General features: G+C 37.5%; 1 protein-coding gene across 1 annotated transcript in view; it reads left to right on the top strand.

The window, feature by feature from the left end:
• TBCA (tubulin folding cofactor A) overlaps positions 1–13,922 on the top strand; it is a 32,914-nt gene extending 18,992 nt beyond the window's left edge. Inside the window, exons 2-4 of the mRNA XM_052670212.1 lie at positions 2,822–2,927; positions 11,524–11,610; positions 12,900–13,922. Coding sequence (XP_052526172.1) covers positions 2,822–2,927; positions 11,524–11,610; positions 12,900–12,980 — 274 coding nt within the window. The 3' untranslated portion in view covers positions 12,981–13,922. The remainder of the gene's footprint in view (positions 1–2,821; positions 2,928–11,523; positions 11,611–12,899) is intronic.
• The last annotated feature ends 4,791 nt before the right edge of the window (positions 13,923–18,713 follow it).

Below are 18,713 nucleotides of genomic sequence, written 5' to 3'. Positions count from 1 at the left end.
CCATTTTCCTGTATAATCATTCCAGATATAAAAGATTCTGAATTAGTATCCATTTTAATACTTCAGAGGGAAAACAAAACAATGGGAAAGCAACAACAGAAAGTATCATGTTGGTATTTCTGTGCAGAATTTTGCTGAAATTTTCAATGAAGAAGTTTCTAAGGGATAGTATTAACTCCACTGTAAAATTTCATTTACCTTTTGAAAGAAAGCTATTGATTTTATTTATCATCTTCTAGTAGTTACATATTCAGTAGAAATTTCTTCATGGCGTTTAGACTAAGAATCCACTGTAGGAAAGTGTTTTAGAATGAGAACTTTTAAAATAGTATTAGCATTAGTCCTTCAATTGCATGCATGGTGAATGGAAAGTTAAATTGGAAAATTTTGATTACTCAACAAATTGCAGTGGAGAATATAGAAAATCTGATGCAGAAAACAGTATAATATTTCAGATTTAATGTTTTGGAAACAGAGTGTTTCAAGTTCTGCTTCTGAAATGTACAGTTTTCTGCAGAAATAGGAGTAGGTACATAAATACAGATCTAATTTGTAAGTACCCAGGCCTGAGAAGGGTGGGCAAAAAAATTAAGTTAAATTTAGTTCTAAACTGAAACAGAATATTCAGTCCTTTCCCTTTAAGTAAAAGTCAGCAACCCTGAGTAGCTGTCAAACTGAGAAGTTAATATATTGAGAGGGAAACGTGTGCATGAAAAACATGAAGTGAAAACTTAACTAACACTTTGCCCTTTATTTTAGGTTTAAAAAAATATTCTAAGCTTTGCTTAGTGGTACAAATTGTCTTTAGTTTCAGTAATAAATACATACATCTTACTAACAGGACCAACATAAAGCCTGTGTTTTATTGTCTCTACCCCTCGCTTACTCAAGAGAATTTGCTGATGTCATTCAAAAAGATCTCAGATGTTGATTGAGACTAACTCTTTTCTGGAATCTAAAAATAGCAAAGCAAACAATATTGCCTTGAATTAAATCAACCAACCTTGATCAAACAGTTAACTCATCCTCTATTAAATCAATATTTACTGATGCTAATATTGGAACTAGTTCCAGCAGCTAGAATTACAGTCACTGATTTAGTGTCTTTATTATTGGTAATTAGGGTGCTATCTTTCCCCAGTACTACTTTTCAAAGCTGGTACTTGGCTGACTTCTAGAAGCTGGCGTAGACAGTGCCTAGATTACACACCCTACACATGGCTGAAGGTTCTTTATAAGGCTTGAAGACCCTCTCTGGAGTGATTCCACGGGTGTTTAATCTAGGTCAGAGGTGTGTTGCCACAGCCCAACTTAAATCAACTTTTGGAACAATAGCGTAAAACTATTTTGGCAGAACAATTTTTGATTATGAAAAAATCAGGGAGGGTTATTGCTATATTATACTATCAGGACAGTGGTGGTTTCAGTTCACAAAGTGTTCTTATCCTGCCAGTACCATTCTGAACTGACTGTCCTCAGTGGCACTTCTAGTGGAGCACTTAACTGTGACAAATTAGGAATTAATTTGCTCTGATGTGCTAACGTGACCATGAAGCTCTCTACAAGACCTTTATTTATTCTCTTTTCATTTGTATAATACATTCTTTGCTTCCTGGATCTGATTATGTTCTTTTGGCTATTAAGTTCTTCTTAAACAGTGTTATCTACTCTGGGCTGATCTGATGATTGCTCTTGTTAGGCAAAAGATTTTCATTGCCATGCTTTCAGGTTTGTAGTAGCATCCCGGTGTTCATTTTGGTTCTGAATTAGCTGGTCATTACTTTGTTGTTCTCCCAATCCTGAAGGATGTTTTGGTGTGAATTCTAGAATTATATAATCCAATATATACCTAATGAACATATGTAACAAAGTGGGAGATGTAAGAACAAAATTGCAATAACAACAAATAATTAAGCTTGATAATGGAATTACTATGTTACTATTACTGCAGGGCATCAGTTTAGACCTTAATCTTCCCTTTCGACCTTCAGTATTTTTTTGTTGTTGTTGTTCATTATTTGCTTATGCCTGTGGAAAATGTTCACTTTGAATCCAAAACTGAATTTCAAGTTAGTCTAATGGACTTCAACTATTGTTCTCAAAGTTAACTTTTGAAGACACCAGTTTTGTTGGTGGCTTATCCACATTTAAGACTTGCACGTGTTTTTACATTGGCCAGTTTAAGTGGTATTCATGGTTTGCTTTTGCTTAATAACATCAAACTTTACTGATAAAGCAAAACGGAAATTTGCTGCACATATTTTTAGCTGTATGTTGCATTTATCTCTGTTGGCAATATAAGAAGGGCAGAAACATACATTACTCTTGAATATAAGCTCATGCAAAAAGCATCCTGCTCCCAAGTATGAGCCCAATGGTACACATTTCTGTGAATGCATTGTGCAGGCCCTTGCTCATCACTGATGAAAATGCATAGCAGATGGTAGTAACTGTTGAAAATAGTGTTTTCTAGCCGAGTTTGCTCTATCAAATAGTCTTATTGTGCTCTTGGTTCATGTTTCTGTGGAAACAAATAGGAAGCTTACTTTTGGAATGATCTACATATATAAATAAGCCTACAAAGAATATTTTAAAATATTTTTATTTAAATAATTTTTATAAGAATTATTATATATTATAGTTAAGTTCAGCATTTCCTAGATGCACTTCTTTGCAGTGATTAAGAACCTTTTTTGTCATATAATGTCATGTATTATGTTACATGGCTGCAGCTTTTGGGCTAACAGGAATATTGCCATCAATAGTGCAACTTCTTGCTGTGGTGGAATCACACTGACACAATCACTTGGTGTAATTGCAGATTGGCAAAAGAGAAAGTTATGTATGAAAAAGAAGCAAAACAACAAGAAGAGAAGATTGAAAAAATGAAAGCTGAAGCATGTGATGACTATGGAATAAAAAAGCAGGTAAACCATACTAAAACTTGTACAATTCTTTTTTGCTTTGATTTAATGAGTCTTAAACAAAAGAAACTCCTGTACTTTTTTTTCTTCCCAGGCTGCTCCAAACTAAAACCTGCCAATTACAGAAGTCACAGCATACATTTATAGAAAAAACTTCCTGCCCTTCAAAACTGTTTAATTATAAGGAGATTGTGTATCACTTAGCACTTGGTATCAGAAAGGCCATTGCTAACACTGTGTATCAGGCTGTCTCAGACTCTTTCTCAGATCTACTGGCAATCTGAAAATGAACGTTCTGGATGTAGTTAGCTAACATAAGTGCTTAGCGATAAGTGCAAATGTTACTGTAAAGTGACAAGGCTTGTTAACACAAAGAAACCTTTCAATTCTGGTCTACGCTAATATCACTGTTTAAAAAACACAGATCTCTAAGAGAGAGCAATAGGTGTGCACCTGCTCCTAGTAGTTACTACTGTTATGAAGGCACTAATAAGCAGGATCCACACTTTAGTTTTAATGTGCTCAAGAATGTGATTTGGAGTCATTATTACAGTATGAACTGATTTTTTTTTTTTAGAAGGTTTCTTGCAAAGGACAGTGATGTCAGACAGTTGGTACCTGCCCCTTCAGAAGACAGAGGATTGCCAAGTTTCCCTGTCAGTGAGGAGAAAGCTCGGGTTTGGGGGATTCACCTACATTCTTTACAGCAGTTTGGCATGCCTACATTTATTTTGACCTTTACATTCTTTTAACCAAATATTTTATTTTATTATTCTTATATAACTCCTGGCTTTAATTGTTTTATATAAATTTATATTTTAGCTATGTCTTTTCCCAAGCATTTCCAAGATAGTTTTTCTTAATTCTTAACTGAAACTACATTAAAATTATTTTTACCTGTAAGCAGGTTTCACCTGACATGAGTCCAGCCTCACCTTACAAAACCTCCTGTTTTCCCAGTTGTCTTAGAACAATGTGATATTAAATATAAAAATAAAAAACAACAACAAAAAAGATAAGAGAAAGTCCTTTTAGAACAAAGTGAAATAAAATCAGATTTCACTCCATGTGCATATGTCTTGTCTTGTTTTCACTATGATACAGAAGAGAAACACAAGCATGGAATTTCTGGAAGATGTTGTATTTATAAATCTAAGCTGTCTCTGCCTCACCACTGGCTGAGAATCCCAAGGAAGTCTTCCTGAAGATCTGATTAACAATTATTAACAATTAAATTTTAAAAATTAAGTAAGTTAACAATTAAAAAATAATTGTTAACAATTATTTGACTATACCATGATATTTCTTCAGTGATAAGCAAGAAATCATCAAAGTCAAAACCAACAAAGTCTGTAAATCTTTGTTGTGAAATGAAATGTTACATGCTACTTGAAGGCATTCTCAGAGTGTGGTACAGAAAACTTCAGAGTGAACAGCCTCAATTCATTCACAATTGCCTGGTTCACTTTAATGCAAGTCCTCCAATGGTATCTGTTCTATTATATCACTACTGCAGACTGAAAGTCTTTATGTCATGAAGAACCTGGAAGCCTAGAAAGAATGAGTACTCTTGTAATAGAGTCAGATCTGATTCACTAATCAAAATTGTACCATATCAGGAGAGTTTGCTCAAAAAAAGATATATTTTGGATGGATTTTGAATTTTCTTCAGTTCTTCAGTACTTCTGAAGTTACATATTCAGGAAATGGTTTTAGGTAATAATTCTTAATCTGAATTTATTTTCAAATATGGTTATAGTATTTGTTTCAGTAAGGAAAAGTAGTATTTGGGGGATCACAGTATCACAGAATGGAAAGGGTGGAATGGACTTGTGGAGATTATATGGTCTAAACTCACTGCTCCATCACCTGCACAATAAAGAAGTGCTTCCTGATGTTTACCTCTTATGTTTCAGTTTGTACCCATTGCCTCTTACGCTGCCATTGGGCACCACAGAAAAGAGCCTGGATCTGCCATCTTTGTACCCTCTTTTCAGATTTTTACAGACACTGGTACGATCCCCTCAGAATCTTCTCTATGCTGAACAGTCCCAGCACCCCCACTCAGCTGCCCCTTGTAGAATACACGTTCCAATTCATCATTTTTGTGGCCCTTTGTTGGACTCTCTAATAATTTCACATCTCTCTTGTAATGAGGAGCACAGAATTGGATGCAGCACTTCAGGTGTGGCTGAGTAGAGCACAAAGGATCATGTCCCTCACCCTGCTGGCAGCAGTTAGTCTAAGGCAGCCCTGGATACCAGTAAGCATCTTAGTGGCAAAGATGCACTGCTCTTTGGACCCCCAGGTCTTTTTCTGCAGAGCATCATTCTGTCTGGGTGGCCCCCAACAAGCCTTGGTGCCTGGGGTTGTTCCTCCCTACCTGCATGACTCTGCACTTCTCTTTGTAGAACTTTGTTTCTGCCAGCCTATTTCTTGAGCTTGTTAAGGTCCCTCTGAATGGTAACACAACTTTCTCAGGTATCTGTCTGTCTTCTAGTATTGTCTACAACTTACCAAGGGTGTGCTCTGTCCCACTGTCCAGATTAATGAAGATCTTAAACAGGACTGGACCCAGTGTTCACCCCTGAAGTACTCTGCTCATTACTAAAGGCCTCCAGCTAGACTTTACATCACTGATTGCTACCCTCTCAAGTCCAGCTGTTCAGCCAGTTTTTGATCCGCCTCTCTGGCTGCACATTCAGCCCATATTTCAACAGCTTCTCTGTTGGGGTGTTGTGGGGGACAGTGTCAAAGGCCCTACTGAGTTCCAAGTAGAAAATACAACTCCCAGTCCACCAGGCTGGTGATTTTATCAAAGAAGCTGAGCAAGTTGGTTAAGAACGATTTCCCTTTGGTGAATTCTTGCTGACTATTCCTAGGGATTTTCTTGAAACTTAAAGGGAGAAGATAGGAATGAATTCAACCATTTGAGATTACAGGTGTAACTTAAAGTACTATTTTAGCTGATTTATCAGCTGAAACACATATGCTTAGACAGATAAACCCATATTTGGTGCAGGAATGCTTAAAATTCTTGATCCTTTGTGTACCTTTTAATGTACAACTATTCTCACTTAGCTTTCTTAGAACTGTGCAGTAAAATTAGGGTTAATAGCTTGGAAGTGACTACTGAAAGTTTTACTTTGAAATGAGTGATGCTGTTCATAAGGCATGGGCAGACTTCAGCATGTGTCTGCACTGTAACAAAGTGTCAGTGTCAGTTCTTCTGTAGAACAGTGGCAAGAGCTATGTTGCGTATCTCAGGAAAGAATCTCTGGCATTATGGAGCAGGGAAGTCCTTTCTTTCCTGTTAATTACAGTTGATTAAAAACAAACAAAAAAAAAAAAAAAACCAAACAAACAAACAAACAAACAAACAAAAAAAAGCACTCTTCTTATTACTTTTTTTTTTTTTTTTTTTTTTGTCTAGATGTGGATGAAAAATTCAAAAATAGAACTATTTATGTGACTCAAATTGGCAGAAAAAAAATGTAATAAAAGAACAGTATTTTATGGGAAAAAAAAAGGTTATGAGAGAAAAGGAGGAAGTTTTATGTATCTTAATAAGGTACTAAATTGAAGACAGACATTATAAACTGAGCTCAAGTATTTTATATGAAAATTTGGGGAAAATTCAAATAACTTCCAAAGTATTCTTCTAAATTCATATCCTGAATTTAGTTTCTGTAAAAGGTTGTTAATGCTTCTGACTGTAGGAAGTAATGCAGTTTTACTGTACGGAGTATTGTTATTCTTCTTCATCTGTAAGCAGCTTTATGCTGCTGTCACTTATCAGTGACTTATATTAGAAACCAACTGTTTCCAGTGTTTCTGTGACTACTGTTTGGTCCTGTGCACAAATAACATCCTTTTCTACCTAGTGCTTTTACATCAAGGCATGAGAAGATGCAAAATATCTGAATTACCTACTTTTGTTTCCTCTCAGTGGGACTGCAGGTCATCTTTGGAGTTTTTGTTATCTGTGAGCATTTTTACTGATAATACATTTTCATTTTTTTAATTAATCTGGATCTGCAAGATAACTATTACTTCTCATGCAGTGTCATTTCCAGATGAATTAAAAATCTAATGGACTTGACAAAGAATTTAATATCTGTGTGACAGAGTACATACAGTCTTGCTAATACCACTTTTCCTCACATATTAATGGAAACAGCAGTATTTTTCTTGCTGTGTTGAGAGGAAAGCAGACTATTACCTGAAACAGTTAAGAAAAAATACCTTTCCCACAAAGAAGATTAATAGTATCTTCAGCTGCATTACGCAAAACACTGCCAGCAGGTTAAGGGAAGCGATCTCTCCCCTCTTCTGTGCACTGGCACAGTTCACCCAGTGTGATGTGTCTAGTTCTGGGCCCCTATTACAAGAGAGGCATGAGCATGCTGGAGGGAGTCCAATAAAGTGACTTCAAGATGGTAGAGGGCCTGCAGCTCCTCTCCTGTGACAAGAAGCTGAGAGCTGAAAGTCTGAGAGTCTAGAAGGATCTCACCGGTGTCTGTAATACATTAGGGAAAGATACAAAGAAGACAGAACAAGGCACTTTTCAGCAGTGCTCAGTGCCAGCACAAATGGCAGGGGACACAAACTGAAATGTTAGAGGTTCTGTGTAAACATCAGGGAGTAATTCTGTGTTGTGCAGGTGATAGAACACTAGCACAGATTGCTCAGAGAGATTGTGGAGTTTCCTCCTTGGAGAAACTCAAAAGTCCAGGTGGTTCTGTGATCTTCTTTGTGCCACTGTGCTTGAATGGGGGCTTAATCTAGATGACCTTCAGAAGTCCCTTCCAACCTAACTCATTGTATGTTATTATTTGTTTTCATTTGTGCAACAGTCAAAGGTTGTATGATTCTAAGGCAGTACTTAAATGAACATGTGCACATGCATATTCATGTGTTCATATAATTCATATATATCTATATATTACTCATTCACATTCTTGATTTTCTTAGCCTTGTATGTTTAGAACACCACTCCTTTTATACCAAGCATTATTGTCATCATAACTTGTGACCTAATAGCTAATTAGACTATCTCTCTTCTAAGATCAAGGAATGACAGCCCCACAGGAGTTTTCTCGTTTTCAAACTGTTTGTGGATCTGCATATGTCTAAATCTCTTATTTTGTTGTGGGTCAGCTTAAAAGAAAAACAAAAGCTGCTTGAACCTCCTTGAAGCTTATAAAATCTGTCCCAGTTATACAGTGTAGGTCAGTTAGGCTGGGCAAAACTGCTTCCTGTTACAGAATTCTTGGTATTGATGCTCATAAATAGTTCTGATCTGCCTAGGTAAGTTGAAATATTGCCACTGAGCTTCTATTACGGGACCTCTTAAAATCAAAGCTGCTTATGTCTAAAGCACAGCTTATGTTCAGAGTCTCAGTTTTTTTCTGTGGAGTCATGTTTAGCCTGAGTACTTATTTTGAATGTGTAAAATGTTTTTCTGATTTTTGTTATGGTGCCCTTCCACTCAATCAAATGATAGGTTGGCGTGTTCGCATCTCTTTGGCTTTTCTGTTTCTAGTCCTGCTTTATGAGTCACTGCAATGTGGAATTTATGGAAAACAGACTAAATGCTATTGATATTGCATTATGCACGTCAGTTCTTTGACATTTGATCCAATTAATGAAAAATCCACGTCGTGTTTAGTAGATAGGTTACATACAGTCCAGCAGTTAGAAAGCTCCGTCACTTCTGAGAAGACTGCTTTCCTTTGTAAGATGCCAAACATCTGCTCCCTTAGCAAAATGAGCTCAGTCCTGAAAAATAATGGATTGGAACTGTGGTTCTTTGAAAAGATATAACTGTTTTTTTCAATACTATTAAAGGAATTGGGACATCATTCTCAATGTAGTCACAGTAACTCTTCCGGTCTTATGTGCACTTATTGACAACATATTCAGTTTGCTTCTATCTGTACATTTTTGTGCTTTATTGCTTTAATAATAATAATTTATTTAAATGCACTTCAGTTACTACAATTTTTTGATACCTCTGTTTAGTACTGTAATTCACAGAAATCTTAAAGATGTTTATGGCTATCTGCAGTTAGATCAGTTTCATGTAAAAATTTCCTCTGTGACATGCTTACAGTTTAAACTTCTTAAAGTTGAGTCAGAAAGCTTTTAGAGTGTGCTGGGGGAGAAGAGAGAGCTGTTCTTTAATTTTCATAACTGTTAGCAAACACTATTTCTTTAACCTAGGCATATCTAATTTTTTGAGTTGTTCACTCTGTTTTGTTATACATGTTTGCAACAGTAAAACATTTATCAAGGACAATCAGTATTACTGGGAAAAAAGAATGGTTTGTACAGAAGTTATCAAAGTTTCATAAGTAGTTTGATAATTAATCTTGGTTCCACAAGGAATGGGGAATCTCTGCTCCATTCTCCAATCCTCTGCACCTACTGTATGTAACTCCAGTCTTTATCTTTTTTCCATTTCATATTATTGCCTAACTGCAGGCAAATGCAAATAAAACTCAGGTAGCCTTTTTGATCTCAGTCATTCTTTTTTAAACTGAATGATTGGAGTAGTTCTGTTCTTCTCTTACAGCAACCATGACTACAGCACTCAGATTCTAAATTTGTATGTTTTTACTTCAGATTGCTTACTCAGTGGCATGTATAAAATAAATCACTACTTTTCGCATTAGCTAGCAGCTTTGAAGTACACAAGAAGTTAGCAATGTCACCCCAATCACCTGTGGACATTCTAACTCCTGTAGGCATTTTTTAGAGAACCAAGTTGTGATACACAAAGCAAAGATCATCATCTCATGTAGTTTGACACACCTAATTCTGTAGAAGTTACAAGCCTTTATTTGTTTACTGCTCCAAGTGTAATATGCAGAGTGTTTTATTTTTAATACACTCCAAACCTGTATTTGTCCCTGGAGATGAGGAAACCGTAGATGTATGTATGGACATGGTTTAGTAGGCAGCATTGATGGCAGGTGCCTGGTTGGACTAAATGCTTTTAGACATCTTTTCCAACCATTGTGACTCTACGAATGCTTAGAAGGAAACTAATGTTAATGAGAATTAGGATTTGTGGGTGCTTAACTCTAATGTCTGTCACCTACCTTGCTTTAACAAATCTGGAGGTTGTAGCAAGGTGGAGGTCAGCCTCTTCTGGGTAACTAGCAATAGAACAAGAGGTAAGTTGTGCCAGGGAGGGCTCAGGTTGGACATTAGGAATTTTTTTTTTCTCAGGAAGAGTGGTGAGGTATTGAACAGGCTGCCCAAGGAGGTGGTGGAATCACTGTTCCTGAAGGTCTTTAAGAAAAGGGTAGGTATTGCACTGAATGCACTAGTTTAGTGCTGTGATGGTGAGGGGCTGATGGTGGTTGGACTAGATGATCTTAGTGGTCTTTACAACCATTATGATTTTATGAATTTTGCCCTAAATTCTGTGAAAGGAAGTTAAAAACACTGATAAAAATCAGTGAAAAACAGTGTTTTTGTAAAAAAATCATTGAACAAAAAGCTTAAACATATGACACTTAAGTACATGAAGGTTATGTTTTACAACAAAAGGCCTTCTGGTACACATAGAACATTCTTAGCCACACCTTTTCTTCCAATATGTGATGACAGTATTCGCTTTGACTCCCTTCAGTACAGCAAGAGGGAAATCAGAGCACAAGAATGATAGAACGTAATGAGCTATTTGATGTGAACGCCTTACATTGCAGGTTATCAGGAACACAGAAAGAGAGTTCATATTTAAATATCTAACTAACCAGTTTTTATTTCTAAACAGATTAAACTCTCCTGAACAACTCTGCACATCCTTTCTTCTCAATGGTTAGATTTCAGATCCAGAAACGGTCCATGAAATAAATGTTCCCTTATATAAATCTGAAGTTATTTTCTTTAGGTGTTCAGATTCAGTGGGGTGCCAGTTTAGTAATTTTGTTCAAAGTGCATGGTGAGAATAATCTTTCTCCTAAAATGAAGCACAAGGATAAGTAATAACTTTTTATGCATGATAAGCATCAAAAATATGAGCCTGCTGGTCTTTGCTTTTCATTTTTCTTTACCTTTGTCTTTCAGTCAGAGCCTCCTGCGGCGCGCACACAATGTGATCAATAACTCAATAACTTTTTTCATGCAGTAATTATCTCTATGTGGTATTATCTGAACACTGTTTTTCTTTATTACCCAAAAGATGCAGGAGATATTTATATAACCAGCTGATCCCATTTTGGATGAAGCTGCTTCAAGACAGCAGGATAAAGTTTGTTTTAAATAGCCTTTTTTAACAAATGTTGTATGGAAAGCTTACAAGGTTGTACTTTTTTGTATGGGAAAAATATGGTAAATACTGTTTTCTGCTTAATACTTTATATTTCATTAAGCACAAAGTAAATGGTGTTGTCCTGTAAATTAACAGAGTTTCAAGCAATTATGCTAAGTGAATGTCTTTTATTCAGAAAATAGGTACAACTCTTCTAAAGTTCCTGGGTGATGCTGGATGATGATTTGGTTAATTTTTCAGAGTAAAGAATTATCTTCAAAAATAACATTCCTCTGTGAAGTACATTCTGATTTCACTGGCTTCCAATTGTCACAGGTTGAGATTTTACAAGAGTCTCGAATGATGATTCCAGACTGTCAGCGGAGATTAGAAATTGCACATGCAGATCTCACTCAACTACTAGTAAGTATAGCATCAAAACCCACCTCCCAGTAAATGCTGGAGTTGTCTGTTGGAAATGGATAAACATGCTTGTTTGCAGTGCAATTGCATCAGAACAGAACTGGATTGAAAATTACCTTTTGCAGGTCCAAAGACTGGCATCCTGTAACATACCTCTGCAGTCCAGCTGAGGTATCTGCTTATGTAGACGTGGTCTTCCATCTGTGAAAATTCTGTGTATTAGTGTACTAGAGACAGTCTATAATTGGATTTATACCCCACATGCACTTCAATACTAAACTGCTAGAATGAAATCTCAAGTTCCTGTGCTCGTTGCATGACTGGAAAAAAGAGTTCACTCGCTTTAGGTAGTCTTTCTAGCGTGTCCTGTAGTGAACTGAAATATTCAGAACATTTTGTCTACTGCTTTTACTATGCTACACATAAGCAACAGAACAGCTGAGTTGTTGCTGAGTACTGGTTAAGCTACTTGTTATTGTGGTGGGTGTTTTTAACATACGAATATCTTTGGGAATAAATAATATACAAATAGACTGACCAAAAATATACTAGGCTTGGATATTACTCTGTTTATTTAAAAGCTGAGTTTTAACCAAGAATTGTACCACACAGGTAAAAGCTTCTGTGAGGCTAAAATACATACTGTAAACTAAGCTTCAAACATATTTGATGGCTAAAATGCAAATCCCATCTGAACGGAAAGCTTAAAGCATCTTGTCCTTGAGTAGCATGCCCAAGATGTGGCAAGATTTAGGATCCTTCTGTCATTCAACTTGTAACTTGCCTGTTAGTTTGTCTAGGCTTCAGCAGCGTGCGGAAGCAATGCTATTGATCTATACTGCATGCTACACAAACCTAAAATTAGAAATGTGGAGAGTTACTATTATTGTTAAGAATTTGGAAGTCTTTTAGACATTGTTTTATTTTCTTAGCACACCTTCAAAGCTTTTGTTAAAATAAACTGTGTAGTTGTGTTTTTTTCAATTATCAAACTCTTTTAAAGTTTTTTTTTCTAATGGTGTTCCTGTTCTGAGTCTTGCTGTTATTGCTTCCAGTTGCACTTTCCTTGTTTTTTATTTCAGAGAATAAAATGAAAGTATACATAAGTCAGATCTTCTCACACAACAGCTATTATAGCACACCTTAAATAGGACAAAAGAAATTACCTGTGCTATGAATCGTGTAAAACTGGTGTTTTCAATGCCCCGTGTTGTTTCAGTATTTCCTCCCTAAATCCATTCTAATGTCAGTTATTTTTGAAGTATTTAAAATTTTGTTTTTAATTCCAGGAAAATGAAAAAGAGTTGGAAGAAGCTGAAGAGTATAAAGAAGCACGTTCCATTCTAGAGTCGGTGAAGCTGGAAGCCTAGAAGTTTTTCAGTACCCTCTTTATATGTATTAGCACTGGGTCCATTTCACACTTTATTTGACTGTAGCTCTGTTACTACTGCTGATTTGCTGAGGTTCTCTTTATGCAAACTAGCCTCTCTCTAACTGCAAGATGCATCAAATAAAGGATGTTCTGAAACATCTGTGTGTTCCACATTCAGGCAAAATAAAAGCTTTTCCAGTTCACATCAACTACAAAAGGTTTAAAAAAAAAAAAGCTTAGATTAAGAAACAACATACACATTAAATGTTAGCTATGTAAGGAATGTGAGGGGCTAATAAATACTTCAGAAATACCTTGTAACTGAAATAATTTCAAGCCATTATAGCATCAAGTCTGTACTGAAAGAGGAGATGGACCGAATGACCCTTTTCAAAGTCACTTTTTTCCTGTGATGCAATTTATTTGTAATTTTATCAAGTATTACTCCTTGTTTATCTTTGAGCCCAAGATGAAATTAAGAGCTGATTCCAAACCTTTCTCAATTTGCCTGAGGTTGATTTGTAGAGCCCAATTCACACAACTGCCATTGATCAAAACTAAGTTACTTTTTCAATAAACACAATTTTGTAGCTATGTAGTATGTTGTTGGTTGGATCTGCCGGTAAGAGTTCTAGAGTGAACTCTGTTCATCTTGGCCTGTGACTTTTCTGAACAAAGTTCAAACCCTGAAAGGAGACACGTGGGTAAGGGAACAACACTTGATCTGCATGAACGATCATTTAAACACTATGTATACTATGTTCTTTCAGAATGGCTTTTTGAAACAGGAAACAGAACTGTTGAAGAAAGGTTTTTATGTTAGTTTTCCTAGTTTGAAAATTTTGTAGTGTGTTCCTTAACAGCAACAAAAAACAACAGTGTACCTTTTGTGTGATGCTATGTCAGATACTCTTTATAAATGTTTTGTTAATTTGCCTGAGTTTGTGTAAACTGTAGTTTCGCTTACATTTATTTATGCACCTTGAGCACAGCGAGAGTAACATCTACTTCTCCATCACTCTGAAGAGCTGCTTTGAGAAACTATCAGCATAAGATTTCAGAGCGGCTGCAGAATGACATGCTTTTGAATCAGGTACCTCCACATCTCAGACCTACCTTATACAGTGCTAAGAGGTGAAACCATTTGTGATAACTCTAAGGTTTCATAACAGTATATGCTAACCTTCCTCCCAGCATTGTATGCTGGCACATAACTGTGAAATAGACCCTGCCCTCACAGGGCAAGTGAACTGCTAATGAGGAGAACATCTGTCTTTGTGTATTCATTTCTGTCATTCTCTGTGGAGCTTCACCAGAAACGGCAGCTGGAGCAGACAAAGCAGATTGCATGCCTTAGCTGTTAGTGTACCCAGCTATGCTTGCAGGCCATTGAGTGCAGCGTAAATAAATGCTAAACTGATGAGGATATATAGAGGGTGCAGCATTAAGTCTGCTGTGTAAGGCAGAACTTAAAAAGTATGTAATATTCTTCAGTAGGAATAATATGCAATCCTGAAAAAAGTACACATAAATGATGTGTAGTTGCTGAATAGCACAAGAAATGCAGGTCAGCATGACCACTAAAAACATCTGTTACATGTAGTGGTTGAATGTCCTTTGCTCTGGTGAGGCCATATTTAGACTACTGTGTCCAGTTCTGGTTCCACCCGTTCAAGACAGGCAGGGATCTCCTAGAAGGAATCCAGCGGTGGATCATGAAGATGATTAAGTGCCTGGAGAATCTCCCATAATGAGGAAAGGCTGAGTAACCTAGGTCTCTAAGCCTGGGGAAAGGAAGACTGAGAGGGGATCTGATACTATAAATATCCAAAGACAGGTGGGAGGCAAAAGGATGAGGCCAGGCTTTTCTTGCTGGTGCATAGGAACAGGACAAGGAGTAACTGCCTAAAACTTCTAACGTAGGAAGTTCTGTGCTAACATGTGGAAGAACTTCTTAATGGCAAGGGTTACGGAGCTCTGGAACAGGATGCCCAGAGAGGTTGTGCAGCCTCCTTCTATGGAGATATTAAAGACCTGCCTGGATGCCTATCTTTGCAGCCTATTGTAGGGTACTTGCTTTAGCAGGGAGGTGCACTTGGTGATCTCTTGAGGTCCCTTTCAACGCCTGTGATTCTGTGATTCAAAACAAACTTTGTAGTATGACCTAACTTGGCATTTAGTACTAGGAGCGCCTGGGAATGAGTGGTAGAACCACACTCCAGAGAAAAGTTTCTTGGTGCAGGTGACTCTCTAGAGTAGAGTGGTTTCTTTTGTCACAGCCCAAACAGTTTGCCTCCGATTTCTTTCCAAGCAATTTTCTAGCTTCTTCTGATCGCGTTGTAAACTAAGATGATACTCTTCCCTGTTCCTTTTGTCTTCCCTCCTGTTAAGTTATTGAAAAGATTGAGTGTGCTGTGTTGTATAGAAAATAGCCAGCCTCTGATGAAAATCAAGATATATTCATCAAATGAATTGCTTTCTTCTCATTTCCAGCTGCCCCTAGACATAGTTTCTGGGATGACAGCAGCAACCCACAGAAACCATACAAAAAAATTGTGACAAGGCAACGATAACAAGGGGCTGGCCTTTGAAGAGTGATTGACTAATCCATGCAGGTAACGCATTCCTCATGCAATCAGAACAGTTGATCCAGTGATATGTTATGACAGACTGAATTTTTTCAGCACTGTCCGAGTGGTTGTTCGTACAGAAGATATTTTTGCTGACAAAACCTTTATCAATTAGACTGGATACAAGTTCCATAGCGAAGCGTAATACAGACAATTGCATCTTAGAAGTAGTATCATTATTACCCTCAGAGCTTACATCCAAAAACAGTGGCTATCTACACTATTTGGAGATATGTAGTGTGCATTATCTAGTGCAAGAGGCTAGGAAAAATCTCATGGGCAGTATTTTTTATTTCTATCCTCTTTGGATTCTGTCCCTAGCTTTACTAATGCCTTTCAGAGTTCATCTGAGATTATCATGACCTGTGTTTATCTTTACATGTTATTAATACATGTTCATTTAGCAGACAAGTTTTCGTGCTCTTATCATGAATGCATTTTACATCCAGGACAGAGGTGCTCTGCTTTTATTTCTTGCTGGCAAAATATATTTTAGTGGTTTCTCAATTATCAATTTGTCAGTCAAAAGACATTTCTTTTCCAAGAGGCCACAGCAGAGCAAGAGTCTACGTTATACCCTGACTGAAGAAGCAAAAGATCTGAATTTAGAAGAAAACATAGATAGAAAACAATAATCTGAATGTTATCAATATAACACGTCTGCCCATTTCTCTGATCATATACTTGCCAGCTACTACCTGTTACTCAGTTTACCCTTACACAGTTAAGAGTCTTCTGTGACAACGGACAAATTGCATCTAAGTTACCATGGCAATCCAAACAAGAGGCATAACTTAACTTTTGGTACCTTTGCTTGGAAACTAACATTTCTCAAGTCCTCAGTTACACTGTGTATTCAAAAATGAAATTAATTTCTGAGCAGGTTTGCCATCTAGTTTAAATTTGTTCCTTCACTTGAATAACCTCCACAACGTTCACATAATTTCTTGCAAGTAGCTAACTTACAATCTGGTTTGCTTTTGCTATTTTGTTAAAAATATTTTAACACTCAGCACTTTCTTCCTCAGAAATAATTTTCCAAGGATTCTTGAACAATCTTATATCCATAAAAGTAACTGATGATTCTAACATAATGCTTCTTACGAGCCTCTAATACAGCCCTTCTCAAAATGAATTTCTCAAAATATCCTGCATGAAAAGCAAGCCTTAGAATTTGTTAGCAACATCTTTTGGGTTGTTGCTTTACGATGTTTATGTTCTGTTAGCAAAATCATAGAATCAATCATAGAATCACCAAGGTTGGAAAAGACCTAAAAGATCATCCAGTCCAACCATTCACCTATTCCCAATAGCTCCTACTAAACCATGTCCCTCAACACAACATCCAGCCTTTCCTTGAACACCCCCAGGCTCAATGACTCCACCACCTCCCTGGGCAGCCATTCCAGTGCCTGACCACCCTTTCTGAAAAGTAATACTTCCTCATGTCCAGCCTGAATCTCCCCTGCCGTAGCTTGAAGCCATTCCCTCTGCTCCTATCACTAATGACACGAGAGAAGAGGCCGACCCCCAGCTCACTACAGCCTCCCTTCAGGAAGTTATAGAGAGCAATGAGGTCTCCCCTGAGCCTCCTCTTCTCCAGGCTGAACATTCCCAGCTCCTTCAGCCTCTCCTCATATGGCCTGTGTTCCAGACCCCTCACCAGCTTGGTTGCCCTCCTTTGAACACGTTCCAGGGCCTCAATATCTTTCTTGCAGTGAGGGGCCCAAAACTGGACACAGTACTCGAGGTGCGGCCTCACTAGTGCTGAATACAGGGGAACAATCCAAGAAATCAAGAAAATCCAAGAAAACAATTTTCTTCTCAGAACCATAGGAAGTTGAATACTTCAGGAAAGGGTTCAAGAAAACTCTACATCTGGTAGGAAGCACACCACTCAGTCACATTCCATTCCCCACACCCTCTTCTTACAACTCTAAAGCTGCACCTGTCTGGCTGGATTTTCCACCCAGAACCTCTGCTTAGAGTGTCTAAGTCTGTTATTTCCCCCAAAACACAAGGAGATGAACAGCTGTCACTGAACTCTCGCACTCTTTTACCCTTTGATTCAGTAGCCCAGCAGCTACCACTTATTGTAACATTTAGACTCTGCTCTTATAATTGGTCACACCATACTAGACACCAGCCAACAACACAATAAAACAACTAAAACTGTACTCTCAAAAAACAGAATTGTAAAAGCACTGAGATGTGTTGAGAAGCATGGCGAGCAGGGAAAGCACAGTCTGGCCCAAATGCACTTGCACAAGGCACATCGCTACGGACTGGCCATTCCTGGCCATAGCTTATTAGTGTAAAAGAAAGAGATAAGATTGAAAAATGTATTTTTTCCTATCCACCAAAATACTGTTCCCTGACTTGAATCTCCCCTCCATAAAGTGGAAGATTTAGATTAAATGTAAATAGGAGGATAATTCTTTACTCAATGGTGGTAAGGCACTGGCACAGGCTGCCCACAGAAGCTGTGGTGCCCCATCTGTGGAGGTACTCAAAGCCAGGTTGGATGGGGCCCTGGGCAGCCTGAGCTGATGGGTGGCAGCTCTGCCCACAGCAGAGGATTGGAACTGGGTGATCTTTGATGTCCTTTCCAACTTAAGCTATTCTGTAATTTAGCTGAATTTCACTATGATCACACAGCATACTTAAAAGGAGCAAAAGATTAAAGAGTGCATATCAGATCCAAGCTTTAAGTAAACCTTCATCCAAGTAAGCCTTATCCTGTAGCCACATAAAAGAACTGTGATATACATCTCCAGGGATGGGGTAACTATACGTACTTATTATGATTTAAATCCTCAAAAAGGATAATGGTGGTACAGCAGGTCACATTTAGAAGCTCTGCTAAATGCCTTGCAGTAGGAAAAGGAGACTAACTGCAGTCAAGCCAATTAGTACAGTGACACTTGATCCAAGGACAACCATTTCATACATCTCTAATGCTTGTGGATCACATCACGGTTCAAGCATTTCCATGATGCTCTGTCAGATTTTGCTTGTAGTTTAGAAATGACACGTACAAAATGCAATAAACTTAGCAAGAAGTTTCTAGGCAGTAGCAAGCATTAGGAGCTGGCAAAAAA

This window comes from Tympanuchus pallidicinctus, unplaced genomic scaffold (assembly GCF_026119805.1).
Source record: "Tympanuchus pallidicinctus isolate F22 unplaced genomic scaffold, pur_lepc_1.0 scaffold9, whole genome shotgun sequence".
Lineage (NCBI taxonomy): Eukaryota > Metazoa > Chordata > Aves > Galliformes > Phasianidae > Tympanuchus > Tympanuchus pallidicinctus.
Note: the sequence above shows the minus strand (reverse complement) of the source record. Positions and strands in the feature narration are given on the sequence as shown.